We start from the raw sequence: 22,276 nt of genomic DNA, 5'->3' as shown, positions 1-22,276 counted from the left end.
TATACCAAGTGGGGTATCATATAAAAGGGATTTAGCTGTATATTCTAAAACAGATTTTTATTTATTTTTATGCATAATAGTTTTTGATTTATCGTGCAAAATGTCGGAAAAATTACCCGAGTACGGAACCCTCGGTGCGCGACTCTGACTCACACTTGGCCGATTTTTCATTATAGGATCACTTCGTTGTTATGATGTTCACGAACATACCTAATATCATTATTAGTTTACTACTTAAATCACATCATAGATGGCGATGTCCATAATTTACCTACTTGCAGTATCGCACGTATTAAGTGTTACGTAGGTACCTATATCTTTTACGATGGTACCTACCTACGGGACCCTTCGTGTGCAAGTTCGACTCGCACTTGACCGCTTTTCTTTTGGTAGTGAGTAGGATCTTGGACTTCGTCTGTGATGGCGTTAGCTGGCGCGCGTGTTGTGCCTTTTTGGAGTGTTTTTTTGTTAGAAGTGGCCGGTTTTTGTGTTCTGCTGGTGTTTATTGGTGGTGGAACTGACTGGAAAGCGCTCTAAAGGGGCGTCGCGTGTATGTCGGCGGGCGCCGGCACAGACGGAGTCCATACTTATACATATAGTTTCCCTAAATTGTAAATAACTACAAACTTGACAGTGGCTAATCTGTGTAAAGCCAGACGAGAGAGAAAAAAAAAGAGTAGGATCTAGATAAGTAGGTGCCTACTTAGTACCTAGCCACTTTTAGTAAAAGGATGGCAGAACGGCCGAAGTATCTCTATCTTTACGCACAATAAATTCTTAAGAACTACTTAAACATTTCTTATGAGAATCTACCTAGTAGGTAGGCACTTACCTACCTAAATAAGAACTGAAATTAAAAGTATTAAATCTAATAAGACTTGTAAGTACCTACTCCGGCCTGTCAAGCTCTGGCTTATTGTCAGAAGTAAAGTAGATAAGTAGTAGGTAAGTACCTAAGTAGGTACTTAAACATTTTTCACTTCGGTTAATATCATACCTAAATAGGTCTGGTGGGTAGGTATGTAACAAAATGATGCCTGAAGCTAGTACTTAAGTAAGAAGGTACTTACTCGAAGTCTAGGCATGATTACTCTTTATAACCTATGATTTTTTTAACTACCTAGGCACCTACCTGCTAAAAGTGTACCTAGATCTTTGAGTGAATGCCTAGGTACTTATAGGCATAAGTAAGTAATGTCTTTTATTCAAGTCATTGTAGTACTTAGTACTTACCTATGTATTGTAGAATACAGAATGTAGGTATCTACTTTATTTACCCTCAAGGTAATACCAATCTCAATGATTCTAGTCTTCTTTTTCAAACATAAGCTTCCATGAGAACCAAAAAGATCAAAAGCTCACTGAACTATGATAGACTAGGTACCTAGGTAGGTACTCACAAGTTCGTTGACTCTAAAATGGGAGAACCACGGGGCGTGAATAATGTAACTGTCTAAAAAACATGCTCTTAACTGTAACAGTTCTTATTTTCGAGTACTTTACCTCATCAAGTGCCCGCTGGCGCGTTGGTGTAACTCTAGATCCACTTTTAAAACTTCAAATCACGTTTAGTCAAAAAGTTCGCTTCACTTCACTCGGTAAACTAGTTGCTAGCTAACTACACTGTTCGTGAAACTCAAAACAAACGAAACTGTACCATTATTTTATTACTTTTATTCATAACTGGGTATTCAGAGACCAATTATTTATATTGTTATCGATAAAAACGCGTATCGCGAATCAGTACGACCGTCATACGAACGCCGCTCGCCACAATGGCGACAATCGACAATCGTGCGGCGCGACTGTGGTGACGGCGCTGCTAACAAATCGAGTGATAAACCGGCGCGGCTCCACCAATCACAGCGCCGCAATACGCCCACGAAAACGAACCGAGCGCTCCCATTGGTCAAGCAACTGCCATTGCCTTACGGATGTTATTATGCAGAAGGAGACCAACTGTTCGGAATTCAAAATAAGAATTTAAGCGTTTACCAGCCGAGTCACAATGCAAATTGGTTGCGGCGTGGTCTCCGAGCTTTGTTGTATGTTGAACGTTTTGTTTAAAGTCCTGAATAAATAAATATAATATGACATTAATATTTTATAGTTACTTCGTAAGTCACCCTTTGTTTTCTTTAGCTTAAGTAATGTGGGCGTCTAGATTGCACTTAATGGTACTTTCACACCTGCTAACTGAAAGTGGATTTCACTGTGTTCAGTTAAAGCAAAAAAATATTTTTGCAAACTACCTTAAATACAAAGTTGCTTTAAAATAATATTGTTAAAAAAGGATTAGGTACATTGAGAACCAGAAATTATTTCTATTTATACTTACACTAGTTTATCCGCGGGACTTCGTTCGCGTGAACTAAGTATACAAATTTCAAACCCAAAGAGGGGTCAGCTTAACTTAGTTAGGTTAGCCCCTTAAGGGTTGAATTTTCAAAAATCCATTGTGAATGTCTAGCCCAATTCTTCCAGTAGGTAGTTTGATCTGTGCCACCTAGTCACCTTTTCCTTTTATTGTATTTAGAAGAAGATAAATCGAATATGACACTAGATGATATAGGTAAGGCATTAATGATTTTATTCGGTTTAATATTTTATTAATAGGTGGAAAGAGTAATACTGATGTACGTAGTCACCTACCTAGAAGTATACTTAGTTAAATTTTAATTAATAATTTCGTAATGACAGGCATAGATGACAGGTAGGTAAGTAGGTATAGGTATAAGTATCTGTGACAGGAGATATTATAGACAAATTGCTAACACGTTTATTTAATCGCAAATTTTTGTGAATGATGCCTACCGTGAGCCATAATCGTTCTGTGGTGAAATGCTAGAATTTCTTCCGAAAGATTTACTATGGGGTTGAATTCCGGGTTTAGATTAGATAGCTAGTACATACTGGTAAATCACCAATTAATATCTAATACTGGATTACAGCTTCAGTAACTTAGATTTTTATATGTTCCTAATGCTGATTCAACTAAATTAGCTACCTACTTAACCAACCTAAACCAACCTAATTAGGTACTAGATAAATGGAAATATTTAGTAACCAAATACAACTTATACAATTTTTAACTGTCCGATGTCACCTACCTAAGTACCTACCCATACCTAATTACACATACATAACATACCTACCTAAATGGTACCAATAATATAAAATACACTGGTACTAGGTACCTACTTAAGATTGCATATCCAAATGCATATTTTATATACCTACTTATTTTTTAAAATCGCAATCTATATTCTGATTTCTAAATAGACACAAAAGCAAAAAGTTAGACGATTCAATTTGCATTCGTAGGGATATCGTTTTCACATGAAATGCAAGGAGAATAAAATAACATTGCAATGTCTGACATATCAAAGACGGTTACAATATGAGGTCAAGAGGCGTAGCTTACAAAGAAATACTGAAGAATTTTCACATCAATAGGCGGCATAACGGAAACTAGATTAAAGAATAACATTCGAGTATTGATCCACGCAACGAGAATGGGGAACGAAGTCACCTTCGACTCCAAACTACTAACCGTTGAACATACAATAAAATCTTCAAGAAAAATTATCATACGTCTATCATCCAAAATATGATCCAATAACAGGACAATGCGAAACATGCAAATCGGTTATCGATACGAAATAACGAAATTCATATCAAAATCTGTCTTTTCAGATTGAAATGAGCAGAAAAAATTTACATCGCCACCGAAAAATGCAAGGCCGTTTAAAAAATGTTTATGAATGGCACAATCGTGTTCGATAATTGAATTGTAAAATGTGACGTTATATGAAATGTCCTCGGTGACACGAGGGCACTGGGTCGCGCCCCAAACGGTGGAAGGTGTTTGCGACGTCACAATGCGGTCTACAATGCGCCATACGCAAATTAACTGCTGCACCATACAATTTTTATCGCCAATAAAAAAATATCTATTCATCGATTCGCGACGCACAGTACATGTGCCCGAATAAAAGAAATTCAAATGTTGCTAAATGATTTTTGCATATGGGGACGTGGACAAACCAATTTTGATTATGGCACGCTATGCTACCTACCTATAGGTATATAGGGCCTTTACGTATGTAGATTTTATAACATGTGTACGCAGGTAGGTACGATTTTATTGCTCTGCCACTGTGATTTAAATGCGATTGTAGCTTACAACTGAATTTAACAAACCGTTACAAATTCGCGCATTGATAAAGTGATAAGCATAAATAAATTAGCTCCATTTAGAGTGACTTTCCACTTGATTCAACTGAACCGTATTAATTCTTAACAGTAGGTCCGGTATTTATCACTGTTGAATGTTTATATTTTCATACTTACTTTTTTATTACTATGGCCTTACTCGAAAATTGTAAGCTTGAACGGTTTTAGATGCCCGATTTTACCATTACAAATTAAAAAAAAATTACAAAATATACCTACCTACTGGGTGTAATTAGAACGCTAGCTAAAACTTAGCGCTATTATTAGATAGGTATACCTCTGCCTAAGTACAATGCAATATCTACCAATAAGTATTTGCCTTATAATTATAGGTAGGTACTTGAAGTTTTAGGGATTTAGTATTTTTCAAACCCATGTACGTGCAAAACTCGTGGTTTAATGCCCTCGTGGCACTGACCCCAATAGGTACCTATCTACACAACGTTGACCTCTAGCGTCAGTCAGATGTTTTATTAGCAAATTAAAAAAATTTTTTATTTTATTTTTATTTTTATTAATAAGGTTCGCTAGCGATTTTTACAAAAATTATCTTAAATTAAATAAAGTTAAATTACATGACGTTGTATGTAAAATCATTTTAAAGCAAACACTACATGCACATTCACACAAATTAACATGGAACAGTTATATTAATCACATTAGTAAAATGATACAAAAAGTAGCTAAAAACTTTCCGAATTAGTGAAAACATAAAAAAAATTATTCAAGGTGCAATGGTAATTGAATAAATCTAAAACTATAATAAAGTAAAGTTAACCTAGGAGTAAGAATAGTAAAAAAAAAAATTTTTTTGAAAAAATTGAAATTTCTGCCATTAATTAGTAGGTACACAGAGAACGTTTCTTAACACTATTCGTTTGATTGGTTGATTAAGTTACTAATAACTATTTTTCGAAACGTACCAGGTGTATTTATGTTGATATCGAGTGACTGACTGAATTTGTTACATAATTTACATAACCGAGGGATGATGGAGTTGGCACCGAAGACAGTTCGGGTGCGTGGAGGTACAAAAGGAGTAATAGCGTGGCGGGGATATCTTTTAGGTGCTCTGAAATTGATTTTATTTAGTAAGCTAGGGCAGTCTAAGTTATTTCTCAGTAATTTATAGAAAAACATTAAATCTAGCAAATCTCTTCTTTGTTCTAGTGTCATCATTTTAAAATAAGTTAGTCTTTTTTTATAAGAAATTACTGTTTTGTCGATCTTCGCTGAGTATGATAGATGCCACATAAATCTTTTCTGGATACGCTCTAGCCTTAAATAGTGGGTTGCATAATGTGGACGCCAAACAATACTACAATACTCTAGTTGACTGCGGACAAGGCTATTGTAAAGTGTGATTTTCGTCTTAGGTTCTTTAAAAGTTCGACCTTGTCGCATAATAAATCCCAACAATTTTGAAGCTTTGTTCATTACATTTTCTATGTGGTTAAGATAGGTTAGTTTTCTATCTAATGTAACACCCAAGTCTCGTATTAGCTCAACTTCCTTGAGACTACTGCCATTCGAATTATATTGTGTTGGTATAATATTGATCTTTCGAGTGAATTTAATATGAAGACATTTATTAATATTAAGTTGCATACCATTAGATTCACACCAGGTTGTTAATCTATTTAGATCATTCTGTAGTAGAGTTGAATCATCCGGTGAATCAATTATTCTCATAAATTTTAGATCATCAGCATATAAGTACGGTGTGGAATTTTCAAAGCAAAATATAATGTCGTTAATATATATATTGAACAGAATTGGCCCAAGATGCGACCCCTGAGGAATGCCTGACGTAATCATACTTATCGAAGAGCTAAAACCATTTACTACTACATAAAAAGAACGGCCATGCAGATACGATGTAAGCCACTGCAACACTGGACCTGAAAACCCATAGAACGATAATTTTTCGACCAGAATACCGTGAGGCACTTTATCGAATGCCTTCTTGAAGTCAGTATAGATGGTATCAACCTGTTTCTGCGAGTCAATAGCATCGGATAAGAAGGTAGTGAAACTGACCAGGTTAGTGGCAGTGGACCTACCTGGAAGAAATCCATGTTGATGTTCAGTAACGAGGTGCTTGAAGTGAATTTGAATCAGTGGACATACTAACGATTCAAAGACCTTGGCGAAAACGGAGAGGATCGATATGGGCCTATAATTGCGAATATCCTTCTCATCTTCGCTCTTGTATATCGGGACAACTTTTGCTCGTTTCCAAAGAGATGGAAAGTAGCCAGAGCATAAGGAGGCTTTAAAAATTAGATACAGAGGCAAGGTTAAACAATTAGCGCATCGTTTTATGAATGCCGGTGGTAAGTTGTCTGGTCCCGCACCTTTTGCAACATTTAGGCCTTTAAGCTTTTTAAGAATATCTTTCTGACTTATTTCTATAGTAGCAAAGTACTCACTATTACCTAAATTAAGGATCTTTCGTAAATGAGAGGAAGAATCTAAGTTACAGTAGTTCTGAGCGCCATCGTAAACCGAAGCAAAATGTTTTGCGAACATATTACAGATCTCAGCTCCACTAGTAGATGACAAAACTCCATTATTCATAGCAGCTGGGTAAGAGTTAGTATTTTTCCGTTTGCTCTTCAAGAACGTCCAAAAGGCTTTCGGATTTTTTTGAATTTGCTTCTCCAGGTCATCGTTATACTTGTTGTAAGCGTCGCGTGTAATTTTATCACATCGATCACTTAAATATATATATATAGGATGTATAATTTCTTATTTTCGCACTTTTTTGTGGTATCTGATCAGTAATCATCAGTACTATCACTTGTCTTCGTTTTTGCTAGCGTTCTCATAGCATCCTGTACACCTAAATTTTTTTTTAATCGCCAAACTTCTAACTTGGTAAGTAGTACCACATACCTACTATAAATAGTCCTCTCCTTTTCTAAGATAATAAACTGATGACATTTCTTGCCATAAATTAAATTAGAAGTAAGTTCCTACATGAATTGATTTCGACTATTGATACCACCAGCCAATAATAATAAATAAATAAATAAATAAATCATTATTATCTTAACAAAACAGTGTTTACAAACTTTAGTGTGAGGCCCTGCCTCCTGATGAAGTGAAAACTATAATTAAATAATAATAGTGGAAGTGATAATTAGTATTTTTCTGTGTGCTTTTATTTTATTTCAATAGTAGGTAGATTATTATGATAGGTATGAGGTAAAATCTACCTATCTACCATTTACCTTCTAACATGGTAGCGTAATTTATTCGATAAGTCGATACCATTGTTAAGTCAAAAGCAACAAAACAGCCAATAAAAAAGGTAAAATATTAGCATAAATTGCCGTACAAATGCACTGAAAAAAATCTATTCACAACCAAAAAATATGGTAATAGATCTGACGAATCGATTTTCGAATTTGTACCACATTATGCACCATTCTGTATTCCGTGCAAATCCGTTAGATAGGCATTTAAATGCAAATCGATATGATTTTGATAAATTTTAAATCGATACACTTTTTTTGATTGTTCGCTATTGTATTATTGGGCGTAACTCGTACAAGCTAGTGAAGTGAAATTAATAGTTTTGTCTCCAAATCTCAACCGTGAAGTCAGATGTTCGATATAAAGGACATGCAAAGTGATATTCATATACTTACCTAATGTACTTATATTTTTTCTTTTTAATACTTACCTAATTCATAATTTTGTACTATGTATAAAGTTTTGTATTCTATTGAATATCATTGCTACTGATTTATGGATATTTAAATAACTGTCGCGTTACGCTAATTTATATGTTTGCAAATTAAAAAAATGCTTAGGTACTTTCCCATTATTTAGTTGAAACTACACTTGAAATCCTAGTAGGTAGGTAGATAGACTGTAGATTAGATTATACATATACCTATCTAAGTAAATATAGGTAAGTATAAAAGGAAAGGCTGACTGACTGATCTATATCAACGCACAGCACGGATTGGGCTGAAATTTTGCAGGCAGATAGTTAGACATCCGCTAAAAAAGGATTTTTGAAAATTCAACCTATTAGGGGTTAAAATAGGGGTTTGAAGTTTGTGTTGTCCACGCGGACGAAGTCGCGGGCATAAGCTACTTTTATTATAAATAAAATATACTTACATTTAATACCAAGGTAGATAAAACCACTTATACAGGTTCATAATATTATGTACTTGCCTCCCAAGGTAGTATGTAGATAAGTAGGTACCTAGGTAAGGGTAGTAACTCTTGACTGATCCCAAAATATCTGTATTCTTATGGTTAAAGAACTTTATTCTCACTAAGAATTTTACAATTCACTTACATGAGAAAGAAACAAATTGATAAGTAACTTATTCATTTAACGTTGCGATTATATAAAACAAAGTGGGTAGAAATGTATTATAAAGTAAACGAGTCGGTCGAGTGCGCCGATTGCGTGGACAAAACATGGATCATTAGAGACTAGATACGGCTTGGCACTTCAGGGTAAGTAGGTACAGTTAGTATTTTATGTACCTATGTGTATGGCATGTAAAAGGTAAGTATAGAGGTTATAGTATGTAAATGCACACATATATGTATGTTTATATATGTTAATTTGAATCTATTTCATTTTCATTTTTATAGTCGTGCATGTGAATTTATTTATTTAATCTTAAGTAATAATTTTAATCAAAAGCCAAGCAGAACTCTGTCAAATAACCACGTGTTTGCTCTTCCCACACTAGTGCTGCACGCTTACGATTATCGATGTCGATTGTCGAACGCAATGCCAAGTGGCCGTGTCATCGAGTGGGCTGCGATTGATGCATACTTAATCTGTTTCGGTATCGAGGGCTTTTATCGAGTACAGATTGACTGATTTATATTTTGCCTACAATTCATAATAAAATTATTTGTACTTATGTGTTTTTCTGTATTAATTTCGTGGTGTATACTATGAAATTATATTCATTCATTAATTTATTCCTATTTCCAAAAGGTACTTACCTACTAAGTAATATAAAGTATAAATGGGAAATTGAGTCTTTGTATCTATTTATTATCTTTTTACTGCCAAATTTTGATTTGACGTTTAGTAGATAAGTCGGTAGGTAAGTAGGTTAGGACATACATTCTGTAGAAGAAAATAGGCTATTTATCCTGGAAAATCAAAGAGTTCTCACAGGAATCTCAACAACCTTGTTCCCGCGGGGACGAAGAGCGAGAAGAAATTTAATAACCTAAATCTACAAGGAACAAGTAGAAGTCTCATCTAATACAATGACCTTCATATGAAACAGGCTTAGTGTTCGGCTTTCGTCATCATCTTCGTATCCGTCCATTACTAGAAGTAGGTCTCAAGTTAAGTCTTCTACACGCTACGGTTTTGCGCCGCCTAAATCCAACGGCTTTCTGTGATTCGTTGTATGAGGGATCTGCAAATGCGTTTCAGATACTTGGTTGTATAGAGAATAAAACAATGGATTCGGTCTATCTATCTTTTTAGCAAGATAAGTATCTTACTAATCACTAGCTTCTCCTTTCAACAAAGGTTGCCTGGTAGAGATTGCTCCAAGCAATAAGGCCGCCTTTGCACACAATTGTTTTTTCTGTTTTCTTCTTTCTGTGTTGTGTTCCTTTACATGAGTTTTTGTGTGCAATAAATCTATCTATCTATCTTACAACTCTTTACAAAATAGAAAATCTAGTCTAAGCTCAAAACTCATCTCAAGTCCAACATCACTATAACAAGACCAGCAAGGCAATTCACACTCGACTGAATCGCTAATTCAATCACCAAATAACAACGTCAATAGACAAAAACCTTCGGAGTTTTTGCGTCACAATTTTATTCATATCCCTCACTGTGGGCCCCCTTTAAATTAAATACCTTTTGATTGCCGATAGAGCGTAAGATCCGTCGCTTAATCTCGGTTGATCATTTAACGTGTCTGATTGTGGGGTTTCGGGATGGTGCTTGCCAAAATTGTGGGGTACAAGTTGAAAGCGGTTTGCTTTTATTTTTACCCAACTACAGCAAAGCCAAAAGGGCGGTTTATGATTTGAGTAGTCTATGTATGTATGTGGGTTTGTATTTATGTGTGTTCCTCCGAAGCGCCTAAACTGATGAGCTGATTTTGATGAATGAGGTGTCAATTGCTTTGTTATTATAGTCCAGGTGACATAAGCTATATTTTGTACGAAAAAACTCGATTTTTTCGATTCATTAGATCGCGTCATAAATACAATAGTTTTCAGAGCATACTTATTTACACTCAGAGTATAGTGATGTCCACTGTCGCTGGAGATTGCTTTCAGTAACAACTCTAGTTATAATGAAAAACAGGATCTGGCTCTGTTTGTGTAATAATAAAACAAAAAATAAAAAGACTTCTGTGAAAGCAAAATTAAACTAGGGACCTACCTATGTATTTTGATGACTCAGTGATTATGTTATCAGATAACAATCAATATTAATAAAATTTCCGCTTTCGCTCTTAGATTTAAACAAAAATTAATCCCACTGTGAAGGTGGAAATAATGAAACCTTATTACTTTTTAAATTCAATAAACCCCCCTTATTCAGACCCTAACTTCATTGACATAAAGTTCAAGTTGAATTGGCATTAATTTGGCAATATTTATTTGTTTAGGTGCAATGATATCATCAGGACGCATTCAGATCTGTGGCCATTGGAGTTAAATCCGCCAGAAGTAAGTGGCCTCTGTGGAAACCAGAGAACTGCAATCATTGCATCGTGTGTCAATAGACGCTCCTTTTCAATTTAATTCCTGTTTGGAGAACGGTGTTTACTTAGTATCTGCTACTGGTATTGCAGAAATAGATTTTGTCGTCTTATTAAAACCGTGAAGGTTCTTAGCGCCCTATAAATGTTTTATCGGTGGCAGATTCTAAAATCTAAAAGACCCAAAATCTATTTGAGAAACCGGAAACATTTCATATGACATTTTCTTTTACCAATTTAGTAGCTACCTACCGTAAATTTTCATGAATGGGGTAATAATACACTGTGCATCTGCCAAACCTTTCTAAGGTACTCAATAACGAAGTAAAATCCACTCAATAAGCTTCAACCGCACTTTCCTTTAGAATCTTTTTATGCAATTCTATTCACTATCACATGTTTTACCGTTCCTATAATCTTATGCGTATGTCCTTTAATCTGACCAGATGTAAATATTCAATAGAAATAGTGGTCGTATTGAAAACCACTTAACTACATAGAAAGTACTATTTAAAGGACTTTATTAAAAAAAATCTGAAAGCTATCGTAGGATAAAATCACACTTTCTTCCGTTTACGTGCTTTCGACTTGACAATAAACATTGTATCATTAACATAAATCCTTTCCACAAAATTGTGCTCTAATTTGAACTCTATTCGAACCGTTTAAGGTTTAAAATTCTATAAAGTTAGCTGACTGTGGTCAGTTTATTCCGGATATTTAAAAAAACTAGTTGTATTTAAAAGAGTATTAACGAAGATAACAATCAGATTCGAAATGCAGATTTAACTTTTTTTTAAACAAACCTCAATGCGGTTAGCCTTTGTCACTCTAAAATGACAATTATCTATCTGTGTAACAGTAAAAGTAACTTTGTTGAAGCACTTCCCTTTAGATTGGGCGCGGTTTTATTTGCCGATGAAAAGCGTTTTATTAGCGAAATCCTATGTTGGCTCCTTTCAAGTTTCGAGAGGATTATCGATATCCGATACTCGTTTCAAGTTCCCACAGTAACATCACTATACTTAGTTAAACTTAATGAAATTGATGGTGTTCATTATTATTAAACTGAAATCTAGATCTATCAAACCATTTCTAGATAGATATTACTATTTTTAACCCCCGACCCACAAAGAGGGGTGTTATACCTAAGTTTGACGTGTGTATCAGTGTATCTGTCTGTGGCATCGTAGCTCCTTAACTAAAAACTTAATGCCATTCATAAAAAAATAAAAAAGATATCTAGACAATAATATAATGGAGTGAAAATCTAAATCTGCATAGACTAATTAATTTAGATATTAATTTTATCAATCTATCTGTGATCTATCGATAAGTTACTTGGCAATATTTTTTAGTTAAAAAATGTATAATATGGTCGTTTTGACAAATAACTAATTAATTTAAGTATAATTATTAATTTGACCGCAAGAAGCCCCTTCCTACCACTAAATCACCATTCAACCTGTCTGAATTTATAAACATTCAGATTAACACCGTTATAAAGAATACAAATCTAGGTAGGTACTTAGGTACATAAAGTAGGTATTAAGTAAATATTACCTAACTAAAAGGAGGTTGGCGAATTTTGACCCAACATTTTTAAAAACCGTTCAGATTCAGAAATCATTTAATTTTAATAATATTTTTCAGAGTACTTTTCTTGGTAAGCCTGATACTTTTAGGATATGGGGATCAAAAATATAATTATGCACAAGCACACATTATATTAACCGGTAGGTACATGGCAGTAAGTACAAGTGAATATCTTTTTTCTCCCAACTTTATTTGATAGACTTTGATGAAGTTTTTTGTACTGGACTCGTTTACTAGAACAAGCATGAGAAGTTTGCTTCTTGAACGTGGGCTTGAGGTTCTGTTAGTTTGGGTCTGAAACTCTATGGAGTTCGCCAATCTCCTTTCAGATAAGTAGCTACTTATAGGTGAAACGATGAGTTACAGAGTTGCAAATCTATCGTTACAGTAAATAGGTACCTAACAGAATAGGTCTCACCTACATACTGTTGAATATTATAGGTAGTAGGTATGTATCTATTATATCCTAGAAAATGCTAACCTACAGAATCCCATAAACATCCTGTATATGAAAGTAACCAACATCGCCATTGATCCGAGACACAATATAGAACCGATAAATACTTTAACATTCAATTTTCAACTTAATGCCAAAATCTTAAAGTCCATTTCAGAGTGTTAACGATTCTATAATCATAGTTCGATTTCATGTAAAAAGGTTTAAGGTGGTTAGTTGACGAGAAACTTCATTGTATACGATTAGTAGGGTTGCCACCTGTTACAATTTTACAAATATAATTTCGATAAACATATTATGTATAATTTTTAGGGTTCCGTACTTCAAAAGGAATAACGGAACCCTTATAGGATCACTTTGTTGTCTGTCTGTCTGTCCATCCGTCGTGTCTGTCAAGAAAACCTATAGCGTACTTATCGTTGACCTAGAATCATGAAATTTGGCAGGTAGTTAGGTTTTACAGCACAAATAAAGGAATAAATCCGAAAACCATGAATTTGTGGTTACATCATTAAAAAAAATTAAAATGTGTTTCAATTTTCAAAGTAAGATAACTATACCAAGTGAGGTATCATAATATGAAAGGGCTTTACCTGTACAACAAATCTTCTAATCTTACCTGGTTATTAAAATAAGTACATTCAGCGAAATCGGTAATTATAGCGATGGGCATCTTTTTCGAGATGACGGGGGTTCGATCCCGGACACGCACCTCTAACTTTTCGCAGCTATGAGCGTTTTAAGCAATTAAAATATCACTTGCTTTAACGGCGAAGAAAAAACACCTACACACTTGAGAGTTCTCCATAATGTTCTCAAAGGTGTGTGAAGTCTGAAAATCCGCGCTTGGCCAGCGTGGTGGACAATGGCCCAACTCTTCTTATTCTGAGAGGAGATCGTTTATCGATTCGATACCCGGCGGAGTTTGGAACCTTTTAATTTCTAAATATCTGGTCTGGCCTGGTGGGAGGCTTTGGCCGTGGCTAATTTCCACCCTACCGGCAAAGCCGTGCCACCAAGCGTTTTAGCATTCCGGGACGATGCCGTGTAGAAACCAAAGGGGTATGTATGGGTTTAGTAAAAACTGTCATACCTCTTTCAGGTTAGCCCACTTCCATCTTATAGGTACTGCATCATCATTTACCACCAGGTGAGATGGCAGTCAAGGGCTAACTTGTATCTAAATAAAAAATCTCACTCGTAAGTACAGTGGTTACTAGCAAGTGTCAACCCTAAGGATGAGTATAATGGCGTGAACGGAAGTAGCGGGCGGCAGTCACATGAAATAGTTTAAATGGTTCCTGGCACAATGGTGCTAAGACCACGCGAGTGCTTCATTCATGGTTTCTTGGAGACGTCCAATGAATCCTGGTTATTTTGATCATAATAATTAGAATGTCCTTTTTGAGCAGTTGCAATACATTGAACTGCGCTAATACTCCAGTATTATTTATTTGTTAACCCCCGACCCAAAAAGAGGGGTGTTATAAGTTTCACGTGTGTATCTGTGTATCTGTCTGTGGCATCGTAGCTCCTAAACTAATGAACCGATTTAAAAGTTTTTTTTTTGTTTGAAAGGTTGCTTGATCGTAAGTGTTCTTAGCTACAATCCAAGAAAATTGGTTCAGCCGTTTGAAAGTTATCAGCTCTTTTCTAGTTACTGTCACCTTCACTTGTCGGGGGTGTTATAAATTTTTAATTTAAAAAAAAAAACGATAACAATATCGTTGTCATCCGTTGATTTGGCGTTTTCTGTAGTCACAGCGTCAGTCGTCAGCTGCCCAGTTGACGTTCTCACGGAACCCGACACTGATCATACTTCACTCTGCCCAGGCTAGCTAGCTAGAGGTCTGGGGACCAAACTGTTAAACTGTAAACTATACTGTACTATACTATACTATACTGTACTGTATCTGTTGTATCTGTAAACTGTGGGGTGTGTAACTGAGATCAATGTTAGTTATCTATGTGGGTGCATGTCGCTGTTGTGACAGGTATGTCTCTTGCTGGAGACTAACATTTTTGAGCTAAGTAGCGTGCTATTTTACTAAGCGATGTATCTATTTAATTAGGTACTTGTCATACGGACCGTCTGATAAAACTTAGAAATGTCGAACTCCTTTATTGGTCGAAGATTGAACGCCCAAATAGTGCTCTACCTCTAAAAATTTATAACACCCCCACAAGTGAAGGTTACAATAATAACGAGAAAAGAGCTGATAACTTTCAAACGGCTGAACCAATTTTCTTGGGTTATAGCTAAGAACACTCTCGATCAAGCGACCTTTCAAACAAAAAAACTAAATTAAAATTGGTTTATTAGTTTAAGAGCTCCAGCCCGCTGGACCGATGACCTGAAGAAGGTGGCGGGGAGCGGGTGGATGAGGAAGGCGAAGGTGTTTGGTGGCGCGCTCTTGGAAAGGCCTATGTCCAGCAGTGGACGCTTACAGGCTGATGGATGGATGGATGGATGGAGTTTAGGAGCTACGATGCCACAGACAGATACACAGATAAACACGTCAAACTTATAACACTCCTCTTTTTGGGTCGGGGTTAAAAATAGACTATTGAACAATTGCAATATATTGAACAGTGCACTAATACTCAGGTATTATTTATTCGTCATCGCTGTCATCGGTTCGTTTCGCGTCTTCTGTCGTCACCGCGTCAGTGTCAGCTGCCCAGTTGACGTTCTCACGGAACCCGACGTGCCCCGTGACCTGTCAGATGATCCGACTGCGTCTCATAGGGCTGCCAAAAGTATCGAAACATTTTGTTTTTATTTTTTCAACAAGATGAATTTGATCCATCAAATTCATGGTAATGATATCTGGAATTAAGCAAAAATTGGCCCAATGTGGTTTTGTTGTTTTGAAATATAAAGTCTAGTTGAAAATATCCAAGGCTTTTGATAGGTACCGCGTCTCTGATACCTTTAAATTGCATATTTTTAGGGACCAGCATTGGTTGGAATTGTAGTGAGGATTGTTCTATTAGAGATATACTTGCACCAGAACCGACCAATAGAACTAGTAGTTTATTAGTAGGTATTGGTATTGAGATTTGACATAAATGTGCTCTAAACGCAATTTTTCATTATAATTCATTTCAAAGATATTGGAATATATTTTGGTATCATGATCACAATATTTTGTTTAATTTTTCTAATCTCTTAAAAACTATTTTGTTATGAGTTCTTATTAAGTAGGTACATATTTTTACATAATCAGACAATTATTTGCCAATACATATTGGATTAGTTGATATAATATATAAAACATAATATATCTACATAAACCTCGTTTAATATAAACTGGATAAATTAATTTAGGATTTAAAAACTCATCACTATGTAAATCTTAGTTACCCATTTACATAATATTATGTTGAAGTTAATATTTTATATGAAATAGGTTTTATGAAAAGGATATAATTTAAGGGTATAAAACACTATAAATAAAATAGGAACCACTTACCCATTTAGTAAAATAAACTAAAGGATATTATTATGGATTATTTATTGATATTTAATAGATATTATCTAGTATGTTACACGCAAACATAAAAATACCTTACACAATAGCTTTTTATTATTATTATGTAATCAATTATGAGTTTCCTTGAATATATTTTAGGTATATAGGTAAAAGATTAAAGATATTGACCTACATCGAAATGTGTTAAACCAAACAGGGTAGAAGACTTAAAGACATCGTTGCCAACCCTGGAACTTCAAACAGGAAGTACAGGGGTGTGAGTGTTACCTCAAGTTACCCATCTCGCACCCTCAACGCTTCTTATGTTTTTTTTTAATTTTTTCTCTACCATTGTACTTGTATCTAGAGCATTACACGGCGAATGCGAATCGATTGCTAAAAAAAGAAAAAAAAACGCAATAAATATCATTCAATTGTATTTAAAAGGGGTTTAAATTTAATATCGGTTCGATTGGGGTACCATTGTAGATTAGACAAGGGTTGAAAGGAGTATTTTTTATTTTTTTATTAAACAACTGTCTTGAGAACTTTGGATTTGAAAAAAGGCACAATAGTTATTTGTCGTTAATTTCACGATTGTTCCTAGGTATTGCAGAAAAAGACGAAGCAGAAAGATACAAAGGATAGGTAGTAATTTTGTTTGAATAAAATGTGTCCCCCCGCCTCATACTCCGATCGCCATCTCAACCTGTCGCGTACTATAGGTATCTAGGCGGGGTGGATCAACTAGTTATCAGGTAGATACTAACAGGGCTCTCTCCGTCACTTACTCCATACAATCGTAGTCCCAATTTCATTTGAATATTAAGCAACCAAAGTCCATGAAATTTTGCACACATATTCTAGAAACTAATATCCGTACCTGTGGTGTTTTAGATTTTTCTAAAAATATGTAGTTTTAAAATCACAGGGGCTCCAAAATTTGTATGTGAATTTTTAAGACCGCGTAACTTTGAAACCGAATATTTTAAGGGAAATCTACTACTAATCATGTTTGGCAGGTAGGTAGGTATTATGGCACAAGTACAGGAATAAATCTGAAAACCGCGAATTTGTGGTTAAAAAAAATATTAAAATGTGTTTCAATTTTCAAAGTACCTAAGATAACTATACCAAGTGGGGTATCACATGAAAGGGCTTTACCTCTACATTCTAAAACAGATTTTTATTTATTTTTATGTTTTTTATTTATCGTGCAAAATGTTGGAAGAAATACCCGAGCACGGAACCCTCAGTGCGCAAGTCTGACTCGCACTTGGCCGGTTTTCTTATTGATGAGATTTGTAAGTAATTATCGAGAATCAATATTCGATATTATGTAAATTGGTTAAAAGCCAATAAATATTTTAAAAATAGCAGTCTACCAACCAACATAATTTACTATTTATTGGGATTTAAATAAATTATTAATATCTTTAACAGTTAAACGTTTAACGAGCGAAAGGTGAATAAATTAATGAATTCAGTCGTGAATTGTTTTAGAAACCTGTTTTTAAAAATATTATTCTTATTTTAATAACATAATTTGCTATAATAATATTATGGTTTTAATAAAGAAACGGGCTTGTTGCGTGAGAAAAATAATTAATTTAGTAGTTTTTACATAATATTCTTCCTATAACCTTAAGCTAAATCGATATTTTTGCATAGACAGTGAAGCAGATACACAAATATTGATGAAATATAATTGAAATACTAAAAGGATTTTTTTACTAAATGTACCTAAGTAATTACCAACTAATTTGTTTTTTGAAATAAGTATACCTACATGTATTATGTACCTACCTCGTTATAAATGTAGGCTATTTTTCGAAATTTTTTCTTCGTATAATTTGAAATTAATATTCAAAAGGGTGCGGTAGGTACCTAATTCTAATAAAATAAACTCTAAAAGTCATAAAATCTTTCTTACTTAAATAAAAAATGCAAGTAGTTAAAAGTGCATAATAATATTATATTCCATTAATTCGGGTGCAAAAAAAAAACTACACGAGTAAATAATATTTCAAGCAAATAAATAAATGGGAACTTCTTCACTGTTACAAAAAAAAAAAACGGAAGGGCTTAGAATAAATTTGCAATAACCACGTCATATCTTTATTTAGTTTTCATAGGGTTAATGTTTTGTCCCTTTTCTTCAATGTTGTTTAGACAAAGATGGGATGCTGGAGTCAAAGGGTGATTTTATTGCCCTTAATGGATAAGATTTACACTAATATTAGGGGAAAGTGGGCGTAACTTGTGTCAAATATAACAAATTGTGTGGAAGATATTAGGAAGAGGGCGAAAAAACATTAGTGGATGTGAGTCAATCGACAAACGAGAAATTTAGCCAAAAGGTAATAAATACAAACTAGAAAAAAAGTAAAAAAAATATTTTGAACATTGGTTTTTTTTCTGTTTTAGCTTTTTGACAATATATAAATCAACGTATAGCCCAAATTATTAAAAAAATATTATTAAAAAAAATCCTATCCTATAAGTTCTAATAGAGTCAATGGATACCGTAGGTACCTAGTTGCTAAGAATCAGATTTTTTTCATATAAGAAAGATTAACAATTCTGCTTTCAAATAAGTTTTATAGTAATAGGTATACCTAATTTAAAATTTGAAAGTTCATTTTATATATTTATCCGAAACAAACGGGATCCGAATCAATATTTTGCACATAACTGAATGCATAAAACTTAATAACTTTTTGATAAATAGGTAGTTTTCTTAGGAAGCTCTTGATTTATTCGTATCATCAAAAATTAATTGCTGTGACAAGTCGTCAATTTGGTATGTTGCCGGCAATGCATCAAATTCAATAATACTATAGAATACCTAATTATCTAGTCATTCCATGAAATATTAGGTTTTTTTTTGGCAATGTACCTACCTAGGTATAAAATTCTGTGCCTACTCTATCGTTTACCATTTCATACAACTCGTGATGATCATGATTATGAATATTATGATGATTATGGTGATGATAATGATGATCATAGTGATTAAAGATCTATTTTAAATGGGCTATGCCAGAAGACTTCAATCAGGACCCCTTCCGCGAACTTTGCGCATTCCAAAAACACACAGACAAACATAACATAATGTAACATTGTGACATATATTTATTTTATAATTGTGACTCCAGGAGTACCTACCTATTAATGTTTAATTTTCTTTGAATATGACTGTAACTTCTTTTGCTAATTAATATATTGAATTGTTAAATTTTCTATTGATTAAGAATGATATTTTATGTACTTATTGAAAATGTATGTAAAGATAGTAAATTTTGCACGCCATGTCATGGCAGATTGTGATACGTACCTACTTAAAATTTATGTAACATCTTTTTTACTTACAATCTTGCAATAAATGAAATACTAATACTAATTGCACTTGTAGCCCACTTACCTGGATGAAATAAAAAATATTTTGCACTTACATTATATTATGTTTTATTATTCTATGGAATGCCTAGGTAGGTATTCTGTACAATACCGGATTATACTGATTGGCGGTGACAGATACACTAAATCGAACATTTTACCATCATTATTTAGCGGGAAAATATAAATTATTTCGAAACTAATTGTGTAATAAAAGATACTTTAAAAACGATACGGCTATTTACTGTCACAATATTTATAAAATAATAAAACGATAATGTGCGAGTCAGACTCGCGCACTGAGGGTTCCGTACTCGGGTATTTTTTCCAATATTTTGCGCGATAAATCAAAAACTTATACAAAAAATAAATAAAAATCTGTTTGAGAATGAACAGATGAAGCCCTTTCATATGGTATCCCACTTCGTTTATTTATCTTACATTGAAAATTGAAACAAATATTAATTTTTGTTTCTGTGACGTAACCACAAATTCACGGTTTTTGGATTTATTCCTGTACTTGTGCTATAAGAACCAGGTACCTACCTGCCAAATTTAATAATTCTAGGTCAACGGGAAGTACCCTATAGGTTTCTTGACAGACACGACGGACGGACAGACGGATGGACGGACGGACGGACGGACGGACGGAAGGACGGACAGACAGACAGACAGACAACAAAATGATCGTTTAAGGGTTCCGTTTTCCCTTTTGAGGTACGGAGCCCTAAAAATAAGAATTTCTATAAGGAGACCTAAGAAAACAAGAAGAAAAATTTTGTACTATAGATGAGAAACGAGTGATGTGAAAAAATGAATTCATTCATTCATTTATATTATGCGCTATTTTGACAAATAAAGTTTGATTGCGCCGTAAAGCAAGACTCGAAAGTCGTATCTACACCCCACAGTATAATATGTAAAGAGGCGTCGAACAAACCGTGTCTAAATTAATTGCTTCATACAATGTGACAATAATAAATAATAAGGTAAACTTTATTTATGGGCCGTGTTTTAAATCTCTTTTTATGGGAACTGCGGTCAGTGGAGATTAACGTTGATTTAGCAGGTGGCAAGGGGCTGGATCGGTTCACGTAGGGAGCCCATGCGACGGGGGATATTCGAGATTCCTGATTCATACTGTCATAGTTCATAGCGGAAACGTGTGACTAAACGTCGAGGCGTCATCTGCACTGCCAGGCATCAAATGTAGATAGCATTGACGTGGGGAAGTCTCTACAAGAGACCTAGGTCCAACAGAAGTCTATTGGTTGAAGACTATGACTATAGACTACCTTCGGGTGGATTTTTTTTTTTTTTTTTTTTAATAATATCTCTTTGGAATTTATCAAGATCTCTTATACTGTTGTTCAGGTGTACGTTGATACTATGTCAGTTAGACAATGTTTCCTTTTAAAAATATAGAAGATACTGGGATACAATCCACTTTGAAATGGATTTATTCATTAATTTTTAAATCTTCAAATGTTATTTAATTTTAGCGACAGTATCAGAGTAAACAAGAGTAAGGAAACTCTTGGTTTCGATCCTGAATCGACATCTATCAAGTGTTAGGTTAGGAGTGACGTCGAATGAATAATAACAATCAATAACTCATAGCCTATATTTGACGCTTGCCAATGTCAGGTGAGGCGTCTAGGTTTTGTTACTACCTTCATAACTGTCGTGAACTGTGGTTATGACCAAAATGATGGCCACCCCATCCTAGCTTTGTCCAGTCCAACCCGTCCAGTCCAGTTCGCCGTCCGCGTCCGGTCGCAGTAGCTAGATAGATCACGGGTCTGTGTTTTGCTAGGTCACTGTCCAAGCTGCGGGTAATCCTCTACTTGCGCGACAAACTTTTCTCATTCTGAGAGGAGACCCCAGCTAAGTAGTAAGCCGGCAATGAGTTGATGATGAGGAATGTAAGACTACTCCTTTCCTCCTTCACCTTACCACCAAGGGCTAACTTGCCTTTACTACATAAAATAAAAAAACTTGACTTTTTAAAAAGAAATGGCCAAAATGATGGCCACCCCAACATAGCTTTGTCCAGTCCAACCCTTCCAGTCCGGTTTGCCGTTTGTGTCCGGTCTTGGTGGCTAGATAAATCATAGGACGGGTCTATGTTATGCTAGGTCACTATCCAAGCCGCGGGTAAGCCCCTACTTGCGCGACAAACTTTTCTCATTCTGAGAGGAGACCCTAGCTAAGTAGTAAGCCGGCAATGAGTTGATGATGATGAATATAAGACTACTGCTTTCCTTCTTCACCTTGCCACCAAAGGCTAACTTACCTTCACTACATAAAATAAAATAAATTGACTTTTTATAAAGTAATGACCAAAATGATGGCCACCCCAACCTAGCTTCGTCCAGTCCAAC

The 22,276-nt window shown here is 34.8% G+C and overlaps 1 protein-coding gene across 1 annotated transcript in view; it reads right to left on the bottom strand.

Moving 5' to 3' along the window:
* LOC123866148 (transcription factor Sox-21-like) overlaps positions 1 to 1,782 on the bottom strand; it is a 75,059-nt gene extending 73,277 nt beyond the window's left edge. Inside the window, exon 1 of the mRNA XM_045907518.1 lies at positions 1,504 to 1,782. Coding sequence (XP_045763474.1) covers positions 1,504 to 1,508 — 5 coding nt within the window. The 5' untranslated portion in view covers positions 1,509 to 1,782. The remainder of the gene's footprint in view (positions 1 to 1,503) is intronic.
* Positions 1,783 to 22,276: the final 20,494 nt, after the last annotated feature.

The sequence above is a fragment of the Maniola jurtina genome, chromosome 1, assembly GCF_905333055.1.
Source record: "Maniola jurtina chromosome 1, ilManJurt1.1, whole genome shotgun sequence".
Lineage (NCBI taxonomy): Eukaryota > Metazoa > Arthropoda > Insecta > Lepidoptera > Nymphalidae > Maniola > Maniola jurtina.
This window is presented reverse-complemented; position numbering and strand designations above follow the sequence as displayed.